Source organism: Cucurbita maxima, unplaced genomic scaffold, assembly GCF_002738345.1.
Source record: "Cucurbita maxima cultivar Rimu unplaced genomic scaffold, Cmax_1.0 Cma_Scf00032, whole genome shotgun sequence".
Classification (NCBI taxonomy): Eukaryota; Viridiplantae; Streptophyta; class Magnoliopsida; order Cucurbitales; family Cucurbitaceae; genus Cucurbita; species Cucurbita maxima.
Window position 1 is genome coordinate 1,735,813 of NW_019272048.1, and position 19,693 is coordinate 1,755,505.

Genomic DNA, 19,693 nt, shown 5'->3' on the forward strand with positions numbered 1-19,693 from the left:
TTGTTTTTTCAAAGAAGATGAAAGCTAATGGATTCAAAGAATGGACTAAACTATATCCCGTCAATATATGCATTCAAACAATAGATTGAGACTTTTTTTTATATAACAACTAATCAGAGTGGCACAGTAGAAGCATGGTGGGCCCATAATCCACAGGTTCCAAGATCGAAACTTTTTATATATCAACTAATCAGAGTAGCGCAGTGGAAGCATGGTGAGTCCATAACCCACTGTCCCAAGATTGAAACTTGACTCAAAGAATGGATTGAACTAAACTATATCTTGTCAATATATCATTCAGACTTTTTCTTAAATAAAATAATCAGAGTGGCGTAGCGGAAGCATGGTGGGCTCATAACCCACAAGTCCCAAGATCGGAACTTGGTTTAGCGGAAGCATGGTGGGTTAGTGAAAGCATGGTGGGCCCATAACCCACAGGTCCCAAGATCGGAACTTGGCTCTTATTCCAAAATGCCACAATAAGTTTATGGATCTTTTAACCATGGAAGTGTCTAAGCATATGTTTTTTTAGAAAAAATATAAAACTTAAGTGTACTTTTTTTTATTAATTCAGTTTCTTTTAGAAAAAATATAAAACTTAAGTGTACTTTTTTTTATTAATTCAGTTTCTTAAAAGAAAAAAAAAAGAAAAAAGAAAAAATTATGCTGAATCGATACGCTTAATCCTTATCAAAATGTTCAAGGAAAGTTGTTAGTAGAACATATACTCCAAGCTGCATCAATTCCTCCATTCCTCGTATGGAAAGACAACGAAAAACGAGGAATTGATAATCGTTTCGATTTCTTCAAAATTCTTCATTGCCCTTCTTCATTTCCAAGATTTCCAGTGTTTCTCTCTTCTACCATAGCCATGGATTCCATTAAGCAAATCCTCGGCGAACTGAACGACGATTCCTTCGTTTCTTTACTCTCCAAGCTCATCGGCGAGGCCAAATTCGTCCAGAACAACCCGCCGGAAAACCTAATTCCTCAAGAAGATAAGATCGTCAATCACGTCCTCGATGTTCTTAACCCTTTCAGCACTGCCAATGGCGGTCCCTTGCTAATCAATCATGTCAGCTACGCTCCTGGCCGTGGAAATTTGATTGTCGAGTATCCTGGGACTGTATCTGGAAGAGTTGTCTCGTTCGTCGGTAGTCATATGGATGTCGTCCCTGCCGATCCCGATACATGGGTATTCTTTATTTCCTTCTTAAATCCCTTTTTGTTTCTGCGTTTTTGGTGACCTATTTTGAAGCTGATTTAGGGTTTGATTTGAATTTTTATTTTGTCTTACTGTGATTCTGTTTTTGTAATTTAATGGATTGGATTCAGGTTAGGCCAAATAGAAATTAGGGTTACATGTTGAGAAAATATTGTTATATGTGCAGAAATTTAGTCCTTTCTCGTTGAGTGTTGAAGGGGATCAACTTCGTGGTCGTGGGACTACTGATTGCCTTGGACATGTTGCTCTTCTTACTGAACTATTGAAGAAGCTTGCTGAAACAAAGCTAAAGTTGAAGTCCTCTGTTGTTGTTGTATTTATTGCCTCTGAAGAGAATAATTCAATCCCTGGAATTGGAGTTGAACAACTTGCTAAAGAGGGATACTTTGATGCTTTAAAAGGAGGGCCTTTGTAAGTGATTGCTTTTCCTTCCGAATAAGATCTCAACATCGCGATTAATCTTATAGGTTATTTGAAATAGTCCAAGCCCATTGCTAGCAGATATTGTCCTTTTTGAGTTTTCCCTTAAGGTTTTTAAAACACGTTTGCTAGGGAGAGGTTTCCACACCCTTATAAAGAATGTTTCGTTCACCTCACCAACCAATGCGGGGTCTCACAATCCACACTTCTTGGGGGCCCAACGTCCTTATTGGCACATCGCCCAATCTCTGGCTCTAATACCATCTGTAACAGCCCAGGCCCACCGCTAGCAGATATTGTTCTCTAGGGAGAGATTTTCACATCCTAATAAAAAATGTTTCGTTCTCCTCTCCAATCGATGTGAGATCTTACATTATCTATGTATGATTTTAATATTGGCTTGGTATCATGGGGTTTGAACCCATTCCTCAAAAGTTTCCTTAACTTTTTAACATGCATCAATGACCACTACTTCTTAGATCTTAGTCATTTTACTAATGCTAAGTTTTGTAAACTTCCCTTATGCATTATTAAGCTGTGTATAATTGGTTTTCTGTGTAGATATTGGATTGATACAGCGGATTCACACCCTTGTATCGGTACTGGCGGTCAAATACCTTGGAAACTCGTAGCACATGGAAAACTTTTCCACAGTGGTTTGGCACACCAGGTAAATTGATATATTGTCTTCTGTGTCCTGGTATGCACGCATTTCATCAACTGAATGAGAGTCTTCCCATGTATTTTGAGGTAGAATTTTATGCCCCATGTGATAGCGATTTTAGTTTTTGAAAATTATGTTTGTAAACACTATTTCCATGAAAAACTTGTTTTTGTTTTTGGAATTTGAGCTAAAATTCTGAAGTTTCATTAAGAAAGGTGAAAATCATAGTAAAGAAATGGTGAAACAATCATAAATATCAAGAACGGAAAACAAAAGTTAAGTTGTTATGAAATGGGCCTTAACAATTCAGAACATTTTGGTTGCTGATTTGATAAAACTGAATGTTAGAATATGAGAGTATGTATTTGAGATCTTTCTATACTAATGATATTTTCACAATCTGTACGATTGTAGTTTTTTTTCCTTCAATATTGTCACTAATGATGAACTATAAACAGTGAGAACCCACATCGGTTGGAGAGAGTAACGAAACATTTTTAAGGGTGTGAAAACCTCTCCCTAGTCGACATGTTTTAAAACCATGAAGGGAAGTCTGGAAGCCCAAAGAGGATAATATATGCTGGCGGTGGACTTAGGCTGTTACAAATGGTATTAGAGCCAGACACTGTGCGATGTGCCAGCGAGGACGCTGGGTACCCAAGGGGTGTGGGTTGTGAGATCCCACATCGGTTGGAGAGGGGAACAGAACATTCCTTATAAGGGAGTGGAAACCTCTCCCTAGTGGATTAATTTTAAAACCTTGAGGAAAAGCTTGGAAAGGAAAGCCCAAAGAAAACAATATCTGCTAGCAGTGGTACTTACCGTTTACGTAAGTTGCCTGTAAGGAAAATGTTTGCTAATGTGTCTTGCGTTTGAGTTTATCTGGAAAACACAAACATGTCCATTAATATTAGTGCAGAAGAAAGCTTACATAATTTTGTTGATGTGAGTGCTAATCTCTAATGCAATAAAACTTGAATACTCGTGCATTACTTTATGGCAATTGATCAAATTCTGTTTTAGCTCAAGATACATAATTGCTTACCTCTCTTGAATGCAGGCTATTAATGCTATGGAGCTAGCCATGGAAGCCCTTAAAGTGATCCAAGCGCGTTTTTATGAAGATTTTCCTCCCCATCCTAAGGAACAGGTATATGGATTTGCAACGCCATCAACCATGAAACCAACCCAATGGATTTGTAAGTTCTTAATCTTCACGTTTTAATTTTAGGTAGAGAAAAATATGTTTTCATCATGATCATTTCTTCATCTTAGATCCAGGAGGTGGTCTCAATCAAATTCCAGGAGAATGTACTATTTCAGGAGATGTCAGGTTAATTCAAGTCTGAGCTTTTTTGAGTTTTAGTATAAAATCGACATATAATAAAATCGTCCGTTTGGGTCTTTCTCAAATTTTCTTACATATTTCGTGTTGGATTCATTTGACAGGTTAACCCCCTTCTACAAGTAAGTCGTTTACTTCCTTTCCTAGTCGAGCATAAGCTATTATATCCGTTTTCTTTGTTTGCTGCTTAGACACTTTATGGATTAGTCTCTGTCAATTTTTCTTCCAGTGTGAAGGATGTTATGACAAAACTCAAAGGCTATGTTGATTACATTAATGCAAACATTGAGAAACTTGATACGAGGGGTCCTGTTTCAAAGTATGTCCTACCGAATGAAGGCATCAGGGGAAGGTGTGTGCTCTTTCTCTACTCTGCTACAACTTCCATTATTATGTGACATCCCACATCGGTTGGAGAGGAGAACAAAACATTCTTTATAAGGGTGTGAAAACCTCTCCCTAGCATACGCGTTTTAAAAACCTTGAGGGAAAACCCAAAAGGGAAAGTCCAAAGAGGACACCGAGTAGTGTGCCAGTGAGGTGGGTCTCGAAAGGGGGTGAATTGTGAGATCCCACATCGAATGGTGAGGAAAACAAGTGCTAGCGAGGACGCTGGGCCCCGAAGGGAGGTGTCGGTTGGAGAGGGGAACAAAACATTCTTTATAAGAGTGTGGAAACCCCTCCCTAGCAGACGCGTTTTAAAAACCTTGAGGGAAAGCCCGAAAGGGAAAGCCCAAAGAGACAATATTTGCTAGCGGTGGGCTTGGGCTGTCACAAATGGTATCAGAGTCAAGCACCGGGCAGTGTGCTAACGAGAACGCTGGGTCCCGAAGGGGGGGTGGATTGTGAGATCCCACATTGGTTGGAATGGGGAACAAAACATTCTTTATAAGGGTACGAAAACCTCTTTCGGGTGCATTTTAAAAACCATGAGGGGAAGCTCAAAAAAGAAAACTCAAAGAAGAAAACTCAAAGAGGACAATATTTGCTAGCGGTGGGTTTGAGCCGTTACATATGAACATAATAATTGACTTCACGACTCTTCCTCCCCTAGAGGAATGATGTTTTATTCAATCGAATTCTAACAAACCTTTTTTGTAGAATTGATATAACTTTCGGTGAGGCAATGTCGGGAGTGGCGTGCGATCTTGATTCTCGTGGCTATAAACTGTTACATAATGCAACCAAGGAAGTTATAGGGCATGTCAAACCGTACTCAATTACCGGGAGTTTGCCACTTATTCGAGAGCTCCAAGTAAAACACATTTCCGTTCATCTTTTCCTCTGCTGGTGTTCATCATTTTCGTCTTCTCATCTTTTTGTTATCATTACTTGTAGGAGGAGGGCTTTGATGTTCATACTGCAGGCTACGGTATGATTTATGTTACAACACAACCCATAGTTCAATTTCTCTTAGGAGAGCATAAACAGAGTAATTTTTGTTATAGATTGCTGATCACGAAGAACTGATTTCTGCCATTATGCTTTGATGCAGGTTTATTAGACACATACCATGCCCAAAATGAGTATTGTCTTCTTAGTGATATGGGCAATGGCTACAAGATATTTGCCAGTATCATCTCCCAATTAGAACAAGATTGATAACATGACCATCGCTGTTTCAAATGGTGTACTACTTTGAGAGGTAACCTGCTACATCTTCACTCTTATTACTGAACACTTTCTTCGTGGGGATCTGTAATTTCTATTCAATAAAGGCAATAGTAGAGTTTCGGTTTTTTAGTTTACGATAAGTACGAGTCGTCGAACGTTCAAATCTCTAATCAATATTATGTTAGTCGAGCTATGCTGATATTAACAAAAATGGTAGGGTTTATATTTTTTTCACTCTATATTTATGATGCAGCATTCTGATGAAAAGCGAACGGTAAAAATAAGATTTAGATCTCATTGGGGCCCTTCTACTTCCAAAATTTTTTATGGATACTTTTTCGTTCTGGTCTCTTATGATCTTCAAACTTTTGGATTAGCATTTCGGGTTGATTGGGTTGGGTTGGGTTGGGTTGCCAGTCCAACGAACTTGACCTTTTGGGTTGGTCTAAAAAAATCCCTCAACTCAACCCAATCTGGACCATGTACACCCCTACAACTAAGTCTAATAAAGATATAATCTCCTTTTTGTAAATTGTGTGACTAATTCTGACGAAGATTTTAGCTATTTTTTAGTTGAAGGTACTTACGTGGCTTAGCCTATTATTAGTACAAGATTTTTTTTTTGTACGGGTGATTACCCTCCTCCTCGAGGACTGAAAAGAATCTCAAATTAGACGATGAAAATGTGATTAGTACTCAATGAAATCATGAAGAATATGATTAGTACAAGTTAATTGCCTTGAAGGATTGATAAAACCTAAAAACAAAAAAAAAAAAAAAGAAAAAAAATTGCATATTTTCAAGATCACTCTCATTTAATAATAGTATCGTTTATTCTATACCTTCATTCTATACCCTCTCATACGAGCTTCATGTGTATTAACTATTTGAGCTTCATGTGTATTAACTAGTACACTTTGCTTCATGGCATGTTATACTAATTTAAGTTCAATAAATTTCAAAGGAAATCATTTGAAATGTTTCATAGAAGTTTAGAGGTTTTATCGTTTAAAATGTCATGACATATATGTAGTAATGGTCGAAAATTAATGAAATTTTAATATTATAAAATAAAAAATGAAATTGATATTGTTGAAGAATTGTTAAAAATAAAATAAAATAATAATTCCTTAAATGAAAATTAAAATAATAAATAAATTATAATTAAAAAACATAAAAAGAAAAAGATAATTGGTAAAAACGCTAAAAAAAGAAAGAATTTCTACATGAGGGCTTATGGGTCCGTTGGTACTATTGGTCTCACCATCATTATATAATAGGGCGTGACTTTTTACTTCACAACCTTCTCATTCGTATCAAGATTCCTCCACTTCAAGGATCTACCCTATTACATAACTGGATTCCTTTATTTTTGTTCTCCGCTCGGGCTCCTTCTAGTAATACACGAGATATTTCAATATCCTTGTAAATACCTTCCTATTCACCACGTCCCATATACTAAGAGAATTGATATTCTTAGAATGTCAATCTACTAGTTACAAAGTTCAACAATTTCATTGGTACACTACTCTAGATTTTGAGTTAATAGATAATTGGGAACAACACGAGAAAGCATTGCTAAGTCACTTCTACTCCGCTCACTCAAATGACAAAAATCTGAACATATTGTTGACTACATAAAGTTCTAGAGAGTTATTTGTCTTGATTAAAAAGATTGTCTCACTAAACTATCTATTGTCATCGAACTAATCAGAGTGGCGTAGTGGAAGCATGGTAGGCCCATAACCCACGGGTCTCAAAATAAAAAACTTGGCTATGAAACATAGTTTTTGATTCTTGTTTTTTCAATGACAGAGAAGATTGAGACTTTTTATTTTTATTTTTTTTATATATTAACTAATTAGAGTGGCGCAGCGGAAGCGTGGTGAGCCCATAACCCACCAGTCCCAAGATTGAAACTTGGCTCTGATACATATAATAGTGTAGTTCTTGATTCTTGTTTTTCAATAACAAAGATGTAAGCTAATGGATTCAAAGAATGGATTGAATTATTTCCTGTCAATATATGCATTCAAACAATGGATTGAGGCTTTTTTATATGTCAACTAATCAAAGTGGCGCAACGGAAGCGTGGTGGGCCCATAACCCACAAGTACCAAGATCGAAACTTGGCTTTGATTTATAATAACATAGTTGGTGCATTCAAATAATGCATTGAGACTTTTTTATATACCATCATCTAATTAGAGTGGGCCCATAACCCATAGGTCCCAAGATTGAAACTTGGCTCTAATACACATAATAGTGTATCTCTTGATTTTGTTTTTTCAATAACAAAGAAGATGTAAGCTACTGAATTATTTCCGGTCAATATATACATTCAAACAATGAATTGAGACTTTTTTATATGTCAACTAATTAGAGTGGCGCAACGGAAGTGTAGTGGTCCCATAACCTATAAGTCCCAAGATCGAAACTTGGTTCTGATATATAATAACATATTTGGTGTTTATATATGTTGCATTCAATAATAGATTGAGATTTTTTTTATATATTATCTAATTAGAGTGGCGCAGCGGAAGCATGGTGGGCCCATACTCATATGTCTCAAGATCAAAACTTGGCTATGATATATAATATCATAGCGTAACTCGTGATTCTTGTTTGAACTATTTTCTGTCAATATATGCATTCAAAGAGTGGATTGAGAATTTTTTATGTATCAACTAATTAGAGTGACACATTGGAAGCATGGTGGACCCATAACCCATAGGTCCCAAGATTGAAAACTTGGCTTTGATATATAATAGCGTAGCTAGTGATTCTTGTTTGAACTATTTTCTGTTGGGCCCCATAACCCATTGGTTCAAAGGTTGAAATTTGGCTTAGATATATAATAATGTAGCAAATAAAAAAGACTAAGAAAGCCCAGACTAGAAAGGTGTGAATGAAATTATATTTTAAATGATAGATATTGAGGTCACTTAGTGAATATTTATTAAAACACTCAGTCACAGCAGCGGAAAATGGTGTGAAAGTTACTTATGCTAAGAATTATGCTAAGAAGTAAAATATGATATATATGCTAGAAAATGGTGTGAAAGTTACTTATGCTAAGAATTATGCTAATAAGGCAAATATGACATATATGCCGGAAAATGGTGTGAAAGTTACTTATGCTAAGAATTATGATAAGAAGACAAATATGATATATATGGTAAACTATAATTTATTACTAAATATTCTTAACACCTCATCGCAAGCTGAGTGTCGGATTTGAACGAACGTGAAGCTTGAATCTGAAAAATTCAAAGAGAGGTGGAGAAACACTTTTCGTGAAGATGTCAACAACGGGAGGAGGCATAGAGAAACACTTTCTTGTCCACCGAAAACTGTAGAGGGATCGTCGGATTTGAACGAACGTGAAGCTTAAATCTGAAAAATTCAAAGAGAGGTGGAGAAATACTTTTCGTGAAGATGTCAACAACGGGAGGAGGCATAGAGAAACACTTTCTTGTCCATCCAAAACTGTAGAGGGATCATCGCTCAGCGGCGATGTTGCCTTGGCTTCAACGAGAATATGTCTAACCCACTCAAAGAGAGGTGGAGAAACACTTTTCGTGAAGATGTCAACAACGGGAGGAGGCGTAGAGAAACACTTTCTTGTCCATCGAAAACTGTAGAGGGATCGTTGCTCAGCGACGATGCTGCCTTGGCTTCAACGAGAATATGTCTAACCCATGAAGAGGGATCGTTGCTCAGCGACGATGCTGCCTTGGCTCTAGTGAGAATATGTCTAACCCTAAGAAGTAGAAGGGAAAACCTATGGAAGGGACAAAGACAATGTTGAAGCCGGAAGAGTCGCCACAGTGGACGAAGAAGCAAATTTTGGTGAGAAGGGCAATCGGAAGAATCACCATATTGGGCGAAGGAGCCAATTTTGGCGAGAATGGCGGCGACAACTTGGTTGGCGAAGAGGCTAGTGCGGCACCCAGATTCCAAAGGTAATCTCTGCAAAAGGTCGATGGGCTTGTTGAGATTCCATATATATATACATTTTTTTTATGAGAAAGCCGATGAGGATAATGAGGTTAGGGTTTTTAAGAAGGATGAACGAAAGATTGTGAAGAAAATGAAAGAGACTATGTTGGTTAATGGAAAACACTGATTTTGTCATGTCATGCATGTAGTAGCGGCTCTATTTCAGTAGAAAAATAGGATCGTTATAGTTGGTATCAAAGCCAAACAATCAGTTGGTGTGCCAGCGAGGATGCTGGACCCCCAAGGGGGAGGATTGTGAGATCTCATATCGATTGGAGAGGGGAATGAAACATTCTTTATAAGGATGTGAAAACCTCTCACACACTTTAAAACCGTGAGTCTGATGACGATATGTAACGGGTAAAAGTAGACAATATCTACTAGTGGTGGGTTTGGGCTGTTACAGGAAGACATCAATGGGTCGTGTTGTTGGAAACCAAGATGATGACTAAGATGCGACTTGCACATGCGAGACCTTGAGCTAGAGTTGCCGAGGATCGAACATGCACACAAGGGCTATGTGTGTGGCAGAACAAGCTTGAATTTTTCACGAGTTATGTTTAGTTGACAAAGGAGAACCTCTCCTAAGGACCAACGAAACCAAAAAGACGGTAAAAAAAATATAAATGGAGCTTAAGTTTTCTTTAAGACTTGTCATAATCGTGTAAAGATCATGACGTCAGACAATTTAAAATGTACACCATGACAATTAATATCAAAGCCAAATTTTGTGGGTTTATGTCAGACAAGGTAGTCAAGAAAATTAACACAAAGGTTGAATAAAGAGTTTGCAAGTGTGTCATAAGTGCCATATTGGATATGCAGTTGCAAGTCAGGATAAATATTAGCTTTGTGGGTTGAAGCTAGACTCATGAGGAGGAGTCTTCGTAGGAACCAAGCTCATTTGTCATTGGCTTGGGAGTTTGAAATTGGGCAATTCGATAACAATAATGTGTTCCAAGGTGCCTTCAAAGAGTCATTTACATAAGAAGAATAATGTTGATGGTTGCAAGTAAAGAAGTCAAGGGTCATATGAGACATGTGTTAGCCAAATGCAAAATTGTGCACGACCCAAGACAATACGAGTTGACGACGTCATTGTGAGAGATCAGTTGAATTGAGTAAGGAAGAGCTCGAGAAAATGAGTTGCTTACCTCGTAAAAGTGCTCTAAGAAACGGGGCACGTGTGTATTCCTTGAGCTATCACCTAGTACCTAAGGTGTATGGCATCACAAGAGTGTCGAGATCAGGTTGAACGTGAGTGATATAGAGAATGAAGCGACAACAACACCAGAGAAGTGTCAGTACGTTTGTCACATAAAGGTGGTTAGTTGAGAAGTTTGCTATAGTGTAGTGCCACAATTGTGTTACAAACTTTCAAACATTACGTCCAAAACTTGAAACTTAAACTAGTTCGGTTCTAGAAAAATAACTCGAACTCTATCTAATCTAATCCAACCCTTATAATATAGGTTGGGTTTGTTCGAGGTTTTCAAGTTTGACATACACCTTAAGCTAAGCTCAAGAAACGAAAAAAAAACATTTTTAATTCTACCAAAATGAAATATTATAGCCAACGTCCATCATAAGTAATTTGAATTTATACATATATTTTTTTTCAATCGATACCAAAGCTATAACAACAATAATTAAAAGATTTCATTATGACAAAACAATCATAGAAAAATTTTGTTGGACAAACTCGACAATGTTCTTCGGTAGTTTAAAATAATTATTCAAACTAAAACGTCTTCATATTTAATAGAAGAACTTCATCGATCAATTTGTCCAAGTTCTTGTAAGCCGACCCACCACGAACACATGCTTCTTCAGCTTTAATCTTCAAGTTCATAACATTCTCCTTCATTTTCTTACCCTTTTCACCATCCATTAGCTCTCTCACAAGCTCCTCCACTTCATTCCTTTTAACATTGCTATCAATTTCCATGCCAATGCCCCACTCAGTACAACAATAACGACAGTTCGTCTGCTGCTCAGCAAAGAAAGGCCACGAGATCATCGGCACGCCAGCACAGATACTCTCAAGCGTTGAATTCCAACCACTATGCGTTAGAAACCCTCCAATTGAAGGATGGTTCAACACTTGTTCTTGACAACACCAACTTGCTATCATGCTTCTATCTTTAGTTTCTACCACAAATTCAGATGGCAAAATGGCCAAATCTCCCACAACTATATCTGGTCTTATAATCCATAGAAATGACTTTCCACTGTCTGCTAATCCCCAAGCAAACTCAATCAGTTGCTCCAGTGTCATCACCGTTATACTACCAAAATTTACATAAACCACCGAGTTAGGTTCCTTCGAGTTCAGCCACTCCATGCACTCGGATTCCTCGACCCAAAGGTTCGACCCAATTTCTCTTAGTTTTTCATCCTCTATTTGGTTGGCAAGCAAGTGAAGTGGACCAATAGTGTAAAGAAGAGAATTGATGGAAGAGAGAGCCTCTAATACATCCAGTTCAAGTTCATCATATGTGTTCAAGATCATTGCAGAAGCTTCTCTGCATGTTTTTGTTGTTTGTAGCATAAAATTCAACATGATATCGTTTGGATCCGTTGTTCTAAGAAGGGTAGGAAGATCCCTCAATCGTATAGTTTTCATTTTCTGAGTCCATTCTATTGTTTTTTCTAGATATCCATCGGTGAGACAACTTGTATCTGTAAACCAAAGAAGATTATGAATGGAATTATCTAACTTTTAGAATCATAACTAACCTTTAGTGGTAAAATATATATAAATTAAGTGTTTATTAAACTTCAAAATTTTCATTAATACCCTTCGGGATAAAAAAAATTAAAATAGTTTTAAAAATACTTTAATATCCTTAAATTTCTTTTCAAATTTTTTAAAATATCTTTAAACTTTTTTAAAAAAAATATATGAAAATTTAAGAAATTTAAGAATAGAAGAATCATACCTTTTAGCGGGATTAAACCATGCTTCACAAGCTTAGAATATTGCAAGTAACCGAAGTAGCCACAAGCACTTGTAGTAAAGAACAAGGCATAAGGAATGTTAAACTTATTGGCAGCCGACACAGTGAAGAACATAACCGCATCGGTAACAAGGCAGGTAACGGGTGGATTGGCAATAGAAATAAGGTCACACAAAGGAGCTAAGCAGTTCTTGGTGATGGAGTCCCAGAGTGTAGGGATATGTTGTGTGGTGTTGGCGTGCGAGTACGGTAAGCCATCGGAGATAGTTTTGAACTGAAAATCTAGCAAGCCATGGACAGCGTTCGAGCCTCGTGACTCGAGCAGCCGCCGATGGTTGTATTCAGTGTTGATGAATGTTATGTGGAAGCCTTTTTGGTGAAGAAGCTTTGCTAAGTTGAGCATAGGGGTGAGATGGCCTTGAGCTGGATATGGGATGCAAATGGCGTGGGGTTTGTGATTTGGTGAGATTGAATAACCCATCTTTGAATCTCTTTGTTTCAGTAACAAACTGGTTTTGTTTGAATGAAAGATGCGTTATTATAAGTCGTTGAAAAGTGAAGCAAAACGACATTACTTTTCTTCTTTTCTAAAGCTTCCAAAATCTTCACATGTTTGTGCCCACAAATTAATTTGGTCCCATTGGACAAAAATATATGGTAACATTGTAACGATCCAATTCTACTCCTAGTTGATATTATCTGTTTGTTTCGGTCCGTTACGTATCACTGTTAGTCTCATAGTTTTAAAATGCGTCTCCACACCCTTATAAAAAGGGTTTCGTTTCCCAATCTGTTACGTATCACTGTCAGTTTCACAATTTTAAAATGTGTCTCGAAACTTTTGTAAGAAAAGTTTAGGGTTTCGTTCCCCTCTTCAACCAATATGGGATCTCACAATCCCTCCCTTGGGGCAGAAATGTTTCATTCCTCTCGCCAACGAACGTGAGATCTCACAATCCACCTCTTTAAGGGCCAACATCCTCGATAGCACACCTGTTGGTGTCTTTAATTCCATTGGTAACATCCCTAAACTATATTAATTAATTAATATTTTTAATAGATAACAAACCTACATTTTATTATTAAGCTAGGAATAACTATTTCAACACTTTTTGAATCATTCAAATTAGAGTTTAAATTTAATTCAAAATTAGAGTTTAAATTAGAAAACAACTCTTAGGTCAACGTTTAGAATATTATTATTATTATTATATTTATAATATAAAAATATGATGGGTCTATACTCACATTATTATTTATTAATATTATTACATTTATAATAAATTTTAAAAATTTTATTAATTCATTACTCACCTCATTATTTATTATTACGTATTATTGTATTTATAATAAATTTTGAAATTTTGATTTATATATTATTCACAATATTATTTATTATTATATTATTATTTTTAAAATAATAATAACAATAAATTTTGAAATGGTGAAGTTTGCCTATTTACCCACATTATTTTTTTTAATATTATATTTTTAAAAAATAATATAAAATAAATATAAATTAAAATTTGAAAATTTGAAAACTTTCCATTTACTAGTGTTTCTTCCTACCGGTATAAATGTTTCATTATAGTCCGGTCCATATTTTTTTTAAAGAATTTTAAGCTATAATCGGATCCTTATATCTCGATTGATTTAGTTGGGACACGCTTTATTTGTAACCCCTCTTTCCTGGGTTTGACTTCTCTAAGTCTTGACACTAGTTTCCAAGTTTAATTTTGCTCTAACGCTATATTCTTGGTCGATTGTATTATGCATTTATGGCTCTTTAACTTCATCTTCTATAATAGCTAGAGTGGTATATTGGATTTGGTTTTTGAATTATTTTTAATCATTTAAGTTGTTAACGTGCCATTTTTTTTTTCACTAGATCGTTTAGTTGAGTCACTTCTTGCCCACAAAATTAGTGTCACTTGAATCTTCACGTACATCAATACTTAACCTAATGTGTATGGTTTTCTCTCTCGTCCTCTGTAGTAAAATTTCTTCAATGTTGTTAAGTCTAGTAATACTTTCTTTTCCAAGGGCCACCTCGCTTCCATTACACCACTTTGATTGTCAGTCAAGTGGTTCGAGAATCATGATTAAATAATTAAGTTATTCTCATAATCGATATGCTCTCTTATCATCGCCATGAGCGCTAGCTTATCTTCTTCTATGACACATGTACCTCTGCACCCCATTCATCTTCCATATGCTTTTTGGAGAATGCAAATTACTTTTGACAAATTTTTTCTCAGACCAACAATCCTTGGACATGTGACCCTTCTCCTCGCAATCATAACAAATATTTTAAAATCTCTTCCCTTGATGTAATAGTCGTATAAAAAAAATGTTGATCCACACACTCCCCGACTCCACAACATGCAAAAACACGACCCATAGATATTAGCAATGCTTTCATATCACCTGCAAGAGAGGAATACTGGGAGAGAGAACGAGAGAGAGAAATATTACGAACGAACTCCAATAAGGCCAAACACACAACTTCGTCATTGAAAACAACCAATCCACGCCGTGGAAGGGATCATTGATGACTGCACGTACACCCAAAGTACGTTTCACGCCTCAACAACGATTCTCTTGGTCGAAAAATGACTGCACGTAACTCTATTGGTATGAGGTCTTTTGGGAAGCCCAAAGCAAAGCCATGAGAACTTATGCTCAAAGTGGACAATATCATACTATTGTGAAGAGTCGTGTTCGTCTAACACCTACATCGATTGGGGAGGTGAACAAAACATTCTTTACAAGGGTGTGGAAAACTTGAGGGGAAGTCGAAAAGGGAAAGCCCAAAGAGAACAATATCTTCTAGCCAGTGGATTTGGGCCGTTACAATATGTGAAGATGCAATACCGAAAGCTCAAAGATCTAATGGTTATACTAGAAACAACGAGAAATATATATGGTAACACTGGGATGATAAACTCTCTAGTAGCTAAAAGTATATATCTATCATGATACTTGACAGCAAAATTAAATTATTTTAAAATACGACTCGTACGTGGGACATTAAATTAAATTGTTTTTTTTTTGTCTATTTTGTTGAATATGGATAAAAGGATCTCGACATCATCCGACAAGAACAAAACATCACCAATTTGTATATAAAAACCATTTTCAAAACCCTTATAAAATGGCATTATTTTATGGGATTGGTTTTGATTTGTTGAGCATGAAGGGATCCTTTTATTGCATTTCTTTGCCGTATGAGTAAGGTGTTCTTGATAATGAGCAATAAAATAAAATAAAACATATGATGATTGTGACACTAGGAAAAAAAAAAAATACATAAATGAACGGGACCATATATGAATGAGACCGGTTTTGAGGATAAGAAAGGCTTACAAAAATTCAGAGTTACTACCTTACTAATAAAATGCACCTTTCTTTTGTTCGGATATGGAGTCTGATGCAGTCAAGATCTAGTAGAGATATGTTTAATAGATATTTAATAAAAATCGGATAGAAATATATATGGTAGATACTTAGTAAATAATTGATAGAGATATATCTAGTAGATTAATGTTAAACCTATATTTATATATAGTAAACTGAAACCATATATATATATTCCATACCAGTGATTTCAAAATGTACTTTTCTTCCTCCTCTATATTCTATATTGTTGTACATATTTGAAGTCATCAATAAAACATAAAGCGTTTAGCCAATATTCCTCCCTGAATTTTCTCTCTCTTGTTCATTGTGTTCATCTTGATCGAGTGTGAGCGTTGTTGAGCAATCCTAAGAACTGGTATCAGAGTGAGACGAGATCCACCACGAGCTATGAAGATGGAAATTTCAAAGATTGGAATTGAAAAGTTTGATGAATCTAATTTCAGTTTCTGGAAGATGCAGATTGAAGATTGTCTGTATCAGAAAGATCTTCACGAACCCCTGTTATGAGTTAAGTCGGATACTATGACCACGGAGCAGTGGAAGCTCAAGGATCGATAGTCCTTATGGTTGATCTGATCTGATTGATGCTGTTCAGAAATGTGAAGGCACCGTCAAATATATACGAGAAACCATCGGCTATGAACAAGGTGTATTTGATGTGGAGATTGGTCAATCTACAAATGTCTGAAGGTGGATTTGTTGCTGATCATCTAAATGAATTCAATATGATTGTAAGTCAACTGAATTCGGTGGAAATTAACTTCGAAGATGAAATTAAGGCACTAATTTTGATGTCATCTTTACTCGAGTCATGGGATACTGTTGTTGCCACAATCAGCAGTTCTCGAGGATCTGAGAAGCTGAAGTTCGATAAAATTCGAGATGTAGTTCTTAGCGAAAGTATTCACAAACGAGAATTTGAGGATTCATCTGGTAGTGCTCTCAATGTTGACAAAAGAGGAATAAGTAAATCAAAGAGCCCAAACAATGGACTATCAAAATCAAAGAACCGGAAAAACTCCAAACAAACCAAATGCAAAGTGTTGGAGTTGTAGAGAAAAAGGTCACTTTCGGGCAGATTGTACAAAGTGAAAGCATAATAAAAAATCAAAGAATGACGATGATTCGGTAAATTCAACAGAAGACATTGGTGATGCTCTAATTCTTAGCGTGGACAGTCCGATTGAATCATGGATTTTGGATTCAGGTGCATCTTTTCATTCATCTTCAAATAAGGAGTTTCAAAATTTCAAGTCTGGAAATTTCGAGAAGGTATATTTTGCCGACAACAAAGATTTGAAGATTGAAGGAAAAAGGGATATCTGCAGTAAAACTCCAGTAGGAAATCAGTGGACAATAAAGGATGTCAGATATATTCCTGGTCTCAAGAAGAACCTAATCTCTATTGGTCAGTTGGACAACACAGGTTATGCAACAGAGTTTGGAAAGAGTTCGTACAAGATTGTGAAGGGTGCTATGGTGGTAGCACGTGAGACAAAATCTAGAACCTTATACGCCACTGCAGGGTGTATGAACATAGTTGTTGTTGCTGAGAGTGCTTCCAATTCAAGTCTATGGCATAATAGACTTGGACATATGAGTGTCAAAGGAATGAAGATGCTGGCTGTGAAAGGAGTTTTGGAAAGTCCGAAATTTTTTTATGAGTCCTTGTGAGAACTGCGTTATGAGAAAAAAGAAACAAGTTAACTTCACAAAGACTGCCAGATAATTGAAGAAAGGTTCCGGGACAACGGAGCAAGTGGGAGTTGAGGTTGAGTTGCTGAAAGATTCACCTAGTGATGTTGTAGCACATACTCAAGAAACGTCTGAGATTGTTGCTGAGGAACCAGAAGTGGAGCAAGTGACTCCTGAGCAAGTGTTGAAAAGATCATCCAGAGCTATCAGAGTCCCAAATAGATATGTACCTTCTTTACACTATCGGTTGGTGACTAATGAAGGGGAATGAGAGCCCCTTGATGAGGCCCTACTGTTGAAGGATACAACAAAGTGGGAGCAAGTCATGGATGATGGGATGTCTAGGCTTCAGAAATTCGTTGCTCTTTCATCTACTGAAGTTGAGTATGTGGCAATAGTTGAAGCTGGAAAGGAGATGATATGGTTGATAGACTATCTAGAAGAATTAGGCAAGAAGTAGCGCAAGGAGATTCTTCACGTAGATAGTTAGACTGTCATGCAGTTGGTAAGGAACCCAGTCTATCATTCAAAGACAAACACAGAAGACGATATCATTTCACTTTAAGGTTAGTGGAAGATGGTGATGTGTTTGGAGGAGATAGAGGGTACAAAGAATCCAGCAAACATGTTGTGTTGATGTTGAAACAGTGAGGTTCTGCAAAGCCTCAAGTGCAAACATGTTGTGTTGATGTTGGAACATTGAGGTTGTGCGAAGCCTCAAGTGGCATAGTTGATTGGATCAGTCTCCAAGTGAGAGATTATTGGGATATGGAGCTTGATGCCTATTTACAGAGATATGTTTGATAGATTATATCTGGTAGGTTAAATATGTAAAACCTATATTTAATAAACGGAAACCATATATATACTCGGTAGTGATTTCAATATGTACTTTTATTCGTTCTCTATATTCTCGGTTGGCGATGATCATATATAAACGGAAAGCTTGGCGGTGATCATTTGGATTAGAGTGTTGAAAGGAAGAAGATGAAAGGAGGATTTAGAAATCTCGGCAAAAAAAGGATGGAGGCTGCTAAAACAAAGTACTCTGGTACCATGAAAAAATTTACTAAATCAGCCCAGTTAAAAAGGAGGGAGACTTTTCTATTTATAATCATTTACGTAATTAAATAAGATCAAATAGATTACAAAGGGAATGAAAAAGATATTAGTCTTAGTTAAATATGATACATATGATAAATCGTAATGGAAGGCTAAGTACCATCAAATACAAGATCATATGCTAAACGTAATTGAAGACTAAGTATCCTCAACAAAAATAACGTGTATTTGTGAGTAAGTTTCAAACTGCATTAACAATTTCTCTGAACGAATTCTTTTTTTGAACCACTTAAAAGGGTTGGTTTGTAGAGCAAAATGAAGATCTTTTTTGTGATGTCCATTACCATAACGTAATCCTCATTTTGAGGCGAACCAATATTTCATTCGATATTGTTTATCATTTCACAAGATTTTCTTACCATTTGAAGTTGTTTTAGGGTTAATTAGTTGTGTTTGGTTCTAGGATCAATTTTGGTCTAATTTTTTAGGTTTTCGTGTTTTATGTACGCCCTTGACTAATCTCTAGCAAAAAAAAAAACATTTTCTATTCTTCCAAAATGAAACCAGTTATTACAAAATGAAATATTATAATGTATTTGCAAGATGATTGAAACCATGTAATGAAGAAATTAATGTAAAGACTATCACAATAGTTAACGGTCTTACCTAAGCCTGTCATAAGTACTTTGAATTTAGGTTATTATTAAGAACATACAAAAACCTATAACAACCATCATTGAAAGATACCAATCAAAATTATGAAAAAACAATCATAGGATAATTTATTGGATACACCCTATCGTGTCTACGATAGTTTAAAATAACTATTCGAACTAAAATGTCTTCATATTTGATAGAAGAACTTCGTCGATCCATCTATCAAAGTTCTTGTAAGCAGACCCACCTGATTTTGTTAGTGAAAGAGAGATTTATTGAATGGTTGATGAGAAGATTGATAAATTTTAAAGAGTAATAATGCTCTATATATATACAATACAAATAGATATCTAGAAAATCTACCTAGAAATCAGGAAATCTGGTAACACACCAGTAAACAAAATCTACTCGAATTAAATCAAGAGTAAATCAAATAAAAAACTAAATCTAACTCCGAGCAATCTAAACAAATCAAATCAAGAGTAAATCAAATAAAAAATTAAATCTAACTCAGAGCAATCTAAACAAATACGTGATCTTTAACACTTCTCCTTGTTTAGATGCTGTGAATTCCAAGTTTTTTTTTTTTTTTTTTTTTTTTTTTCTAAACAGATTATCTTTCTGTTTAG

At 36.0% G+C, this 19,693-nt stretch overlaps 2 protein-coding genes across 3 annotated transcripts; one reads left to right on the top strand and one right to left on the bottom strand.

Annotated features, from left to right (window-relative positions):
- Positions 1–721: 721 nt before the first annotated feature.
- Positions 722–5,491, top strand: LOC111466791 (acetylornithine deacetylase). 2 transcript variants are annotated; one of them, XM_023111403.1, is made up of 11 exons: positions 722–768; positions 818–1,195; positions 1,392–1,636; positions 2,207–2,315; positions 3,370–3,508; positions 3,585–3,642; positions 3,759–3,776; positions 3,884–4,006; positions 4,756–4,909; positions 4,993–5,026; positions 5,150–5,491. In XM_023111403.1, exons 1-11 carry the CDS (start codon positions 760–762, stop codon positions 5,254–5,256), a joined length of 1,374 nt encoding a protein of 457 aa, XP_022967171.1. In that variant the 5' UTR covers positions 722–759; the 3' UTR covers positions 5,257–5,491. The 2 variants fall into 2 exon arrangements, with proteins under 2 accessions (XP_022967171.1, XP_022967172.1); XM_023111404.1 differs by having other exon boundaries at positions 728–1,195.
- A 5,459-nt stretch (positions 5,492–10,950) lies between these two features.
- Positions 10,951–12,723, bottom strand: LOC111466790 (7-deoxyloganetin glucosyltransferase-like). The gene is made up of 2 exons (XM_023111402.1): positions 12,213–12,723; positions 10,951–11,952 (listed from the first exon to the last, which is right to left on the bottom strand). The coding sequence occupies exons 1-2, from the start codon at positions 12,709–12,711 to the stop codon at positions 11,012–11,014; spliced, it is 1,440 nt and encodes a 479-aa protein (XP_022967170.1). The 5' UTR covers positions 12,712–12,723; the 3' UTR covers positions 10,951–11,011.
- Positions 12,724–19,693: the final 6,970 nt, after the last annotated feature.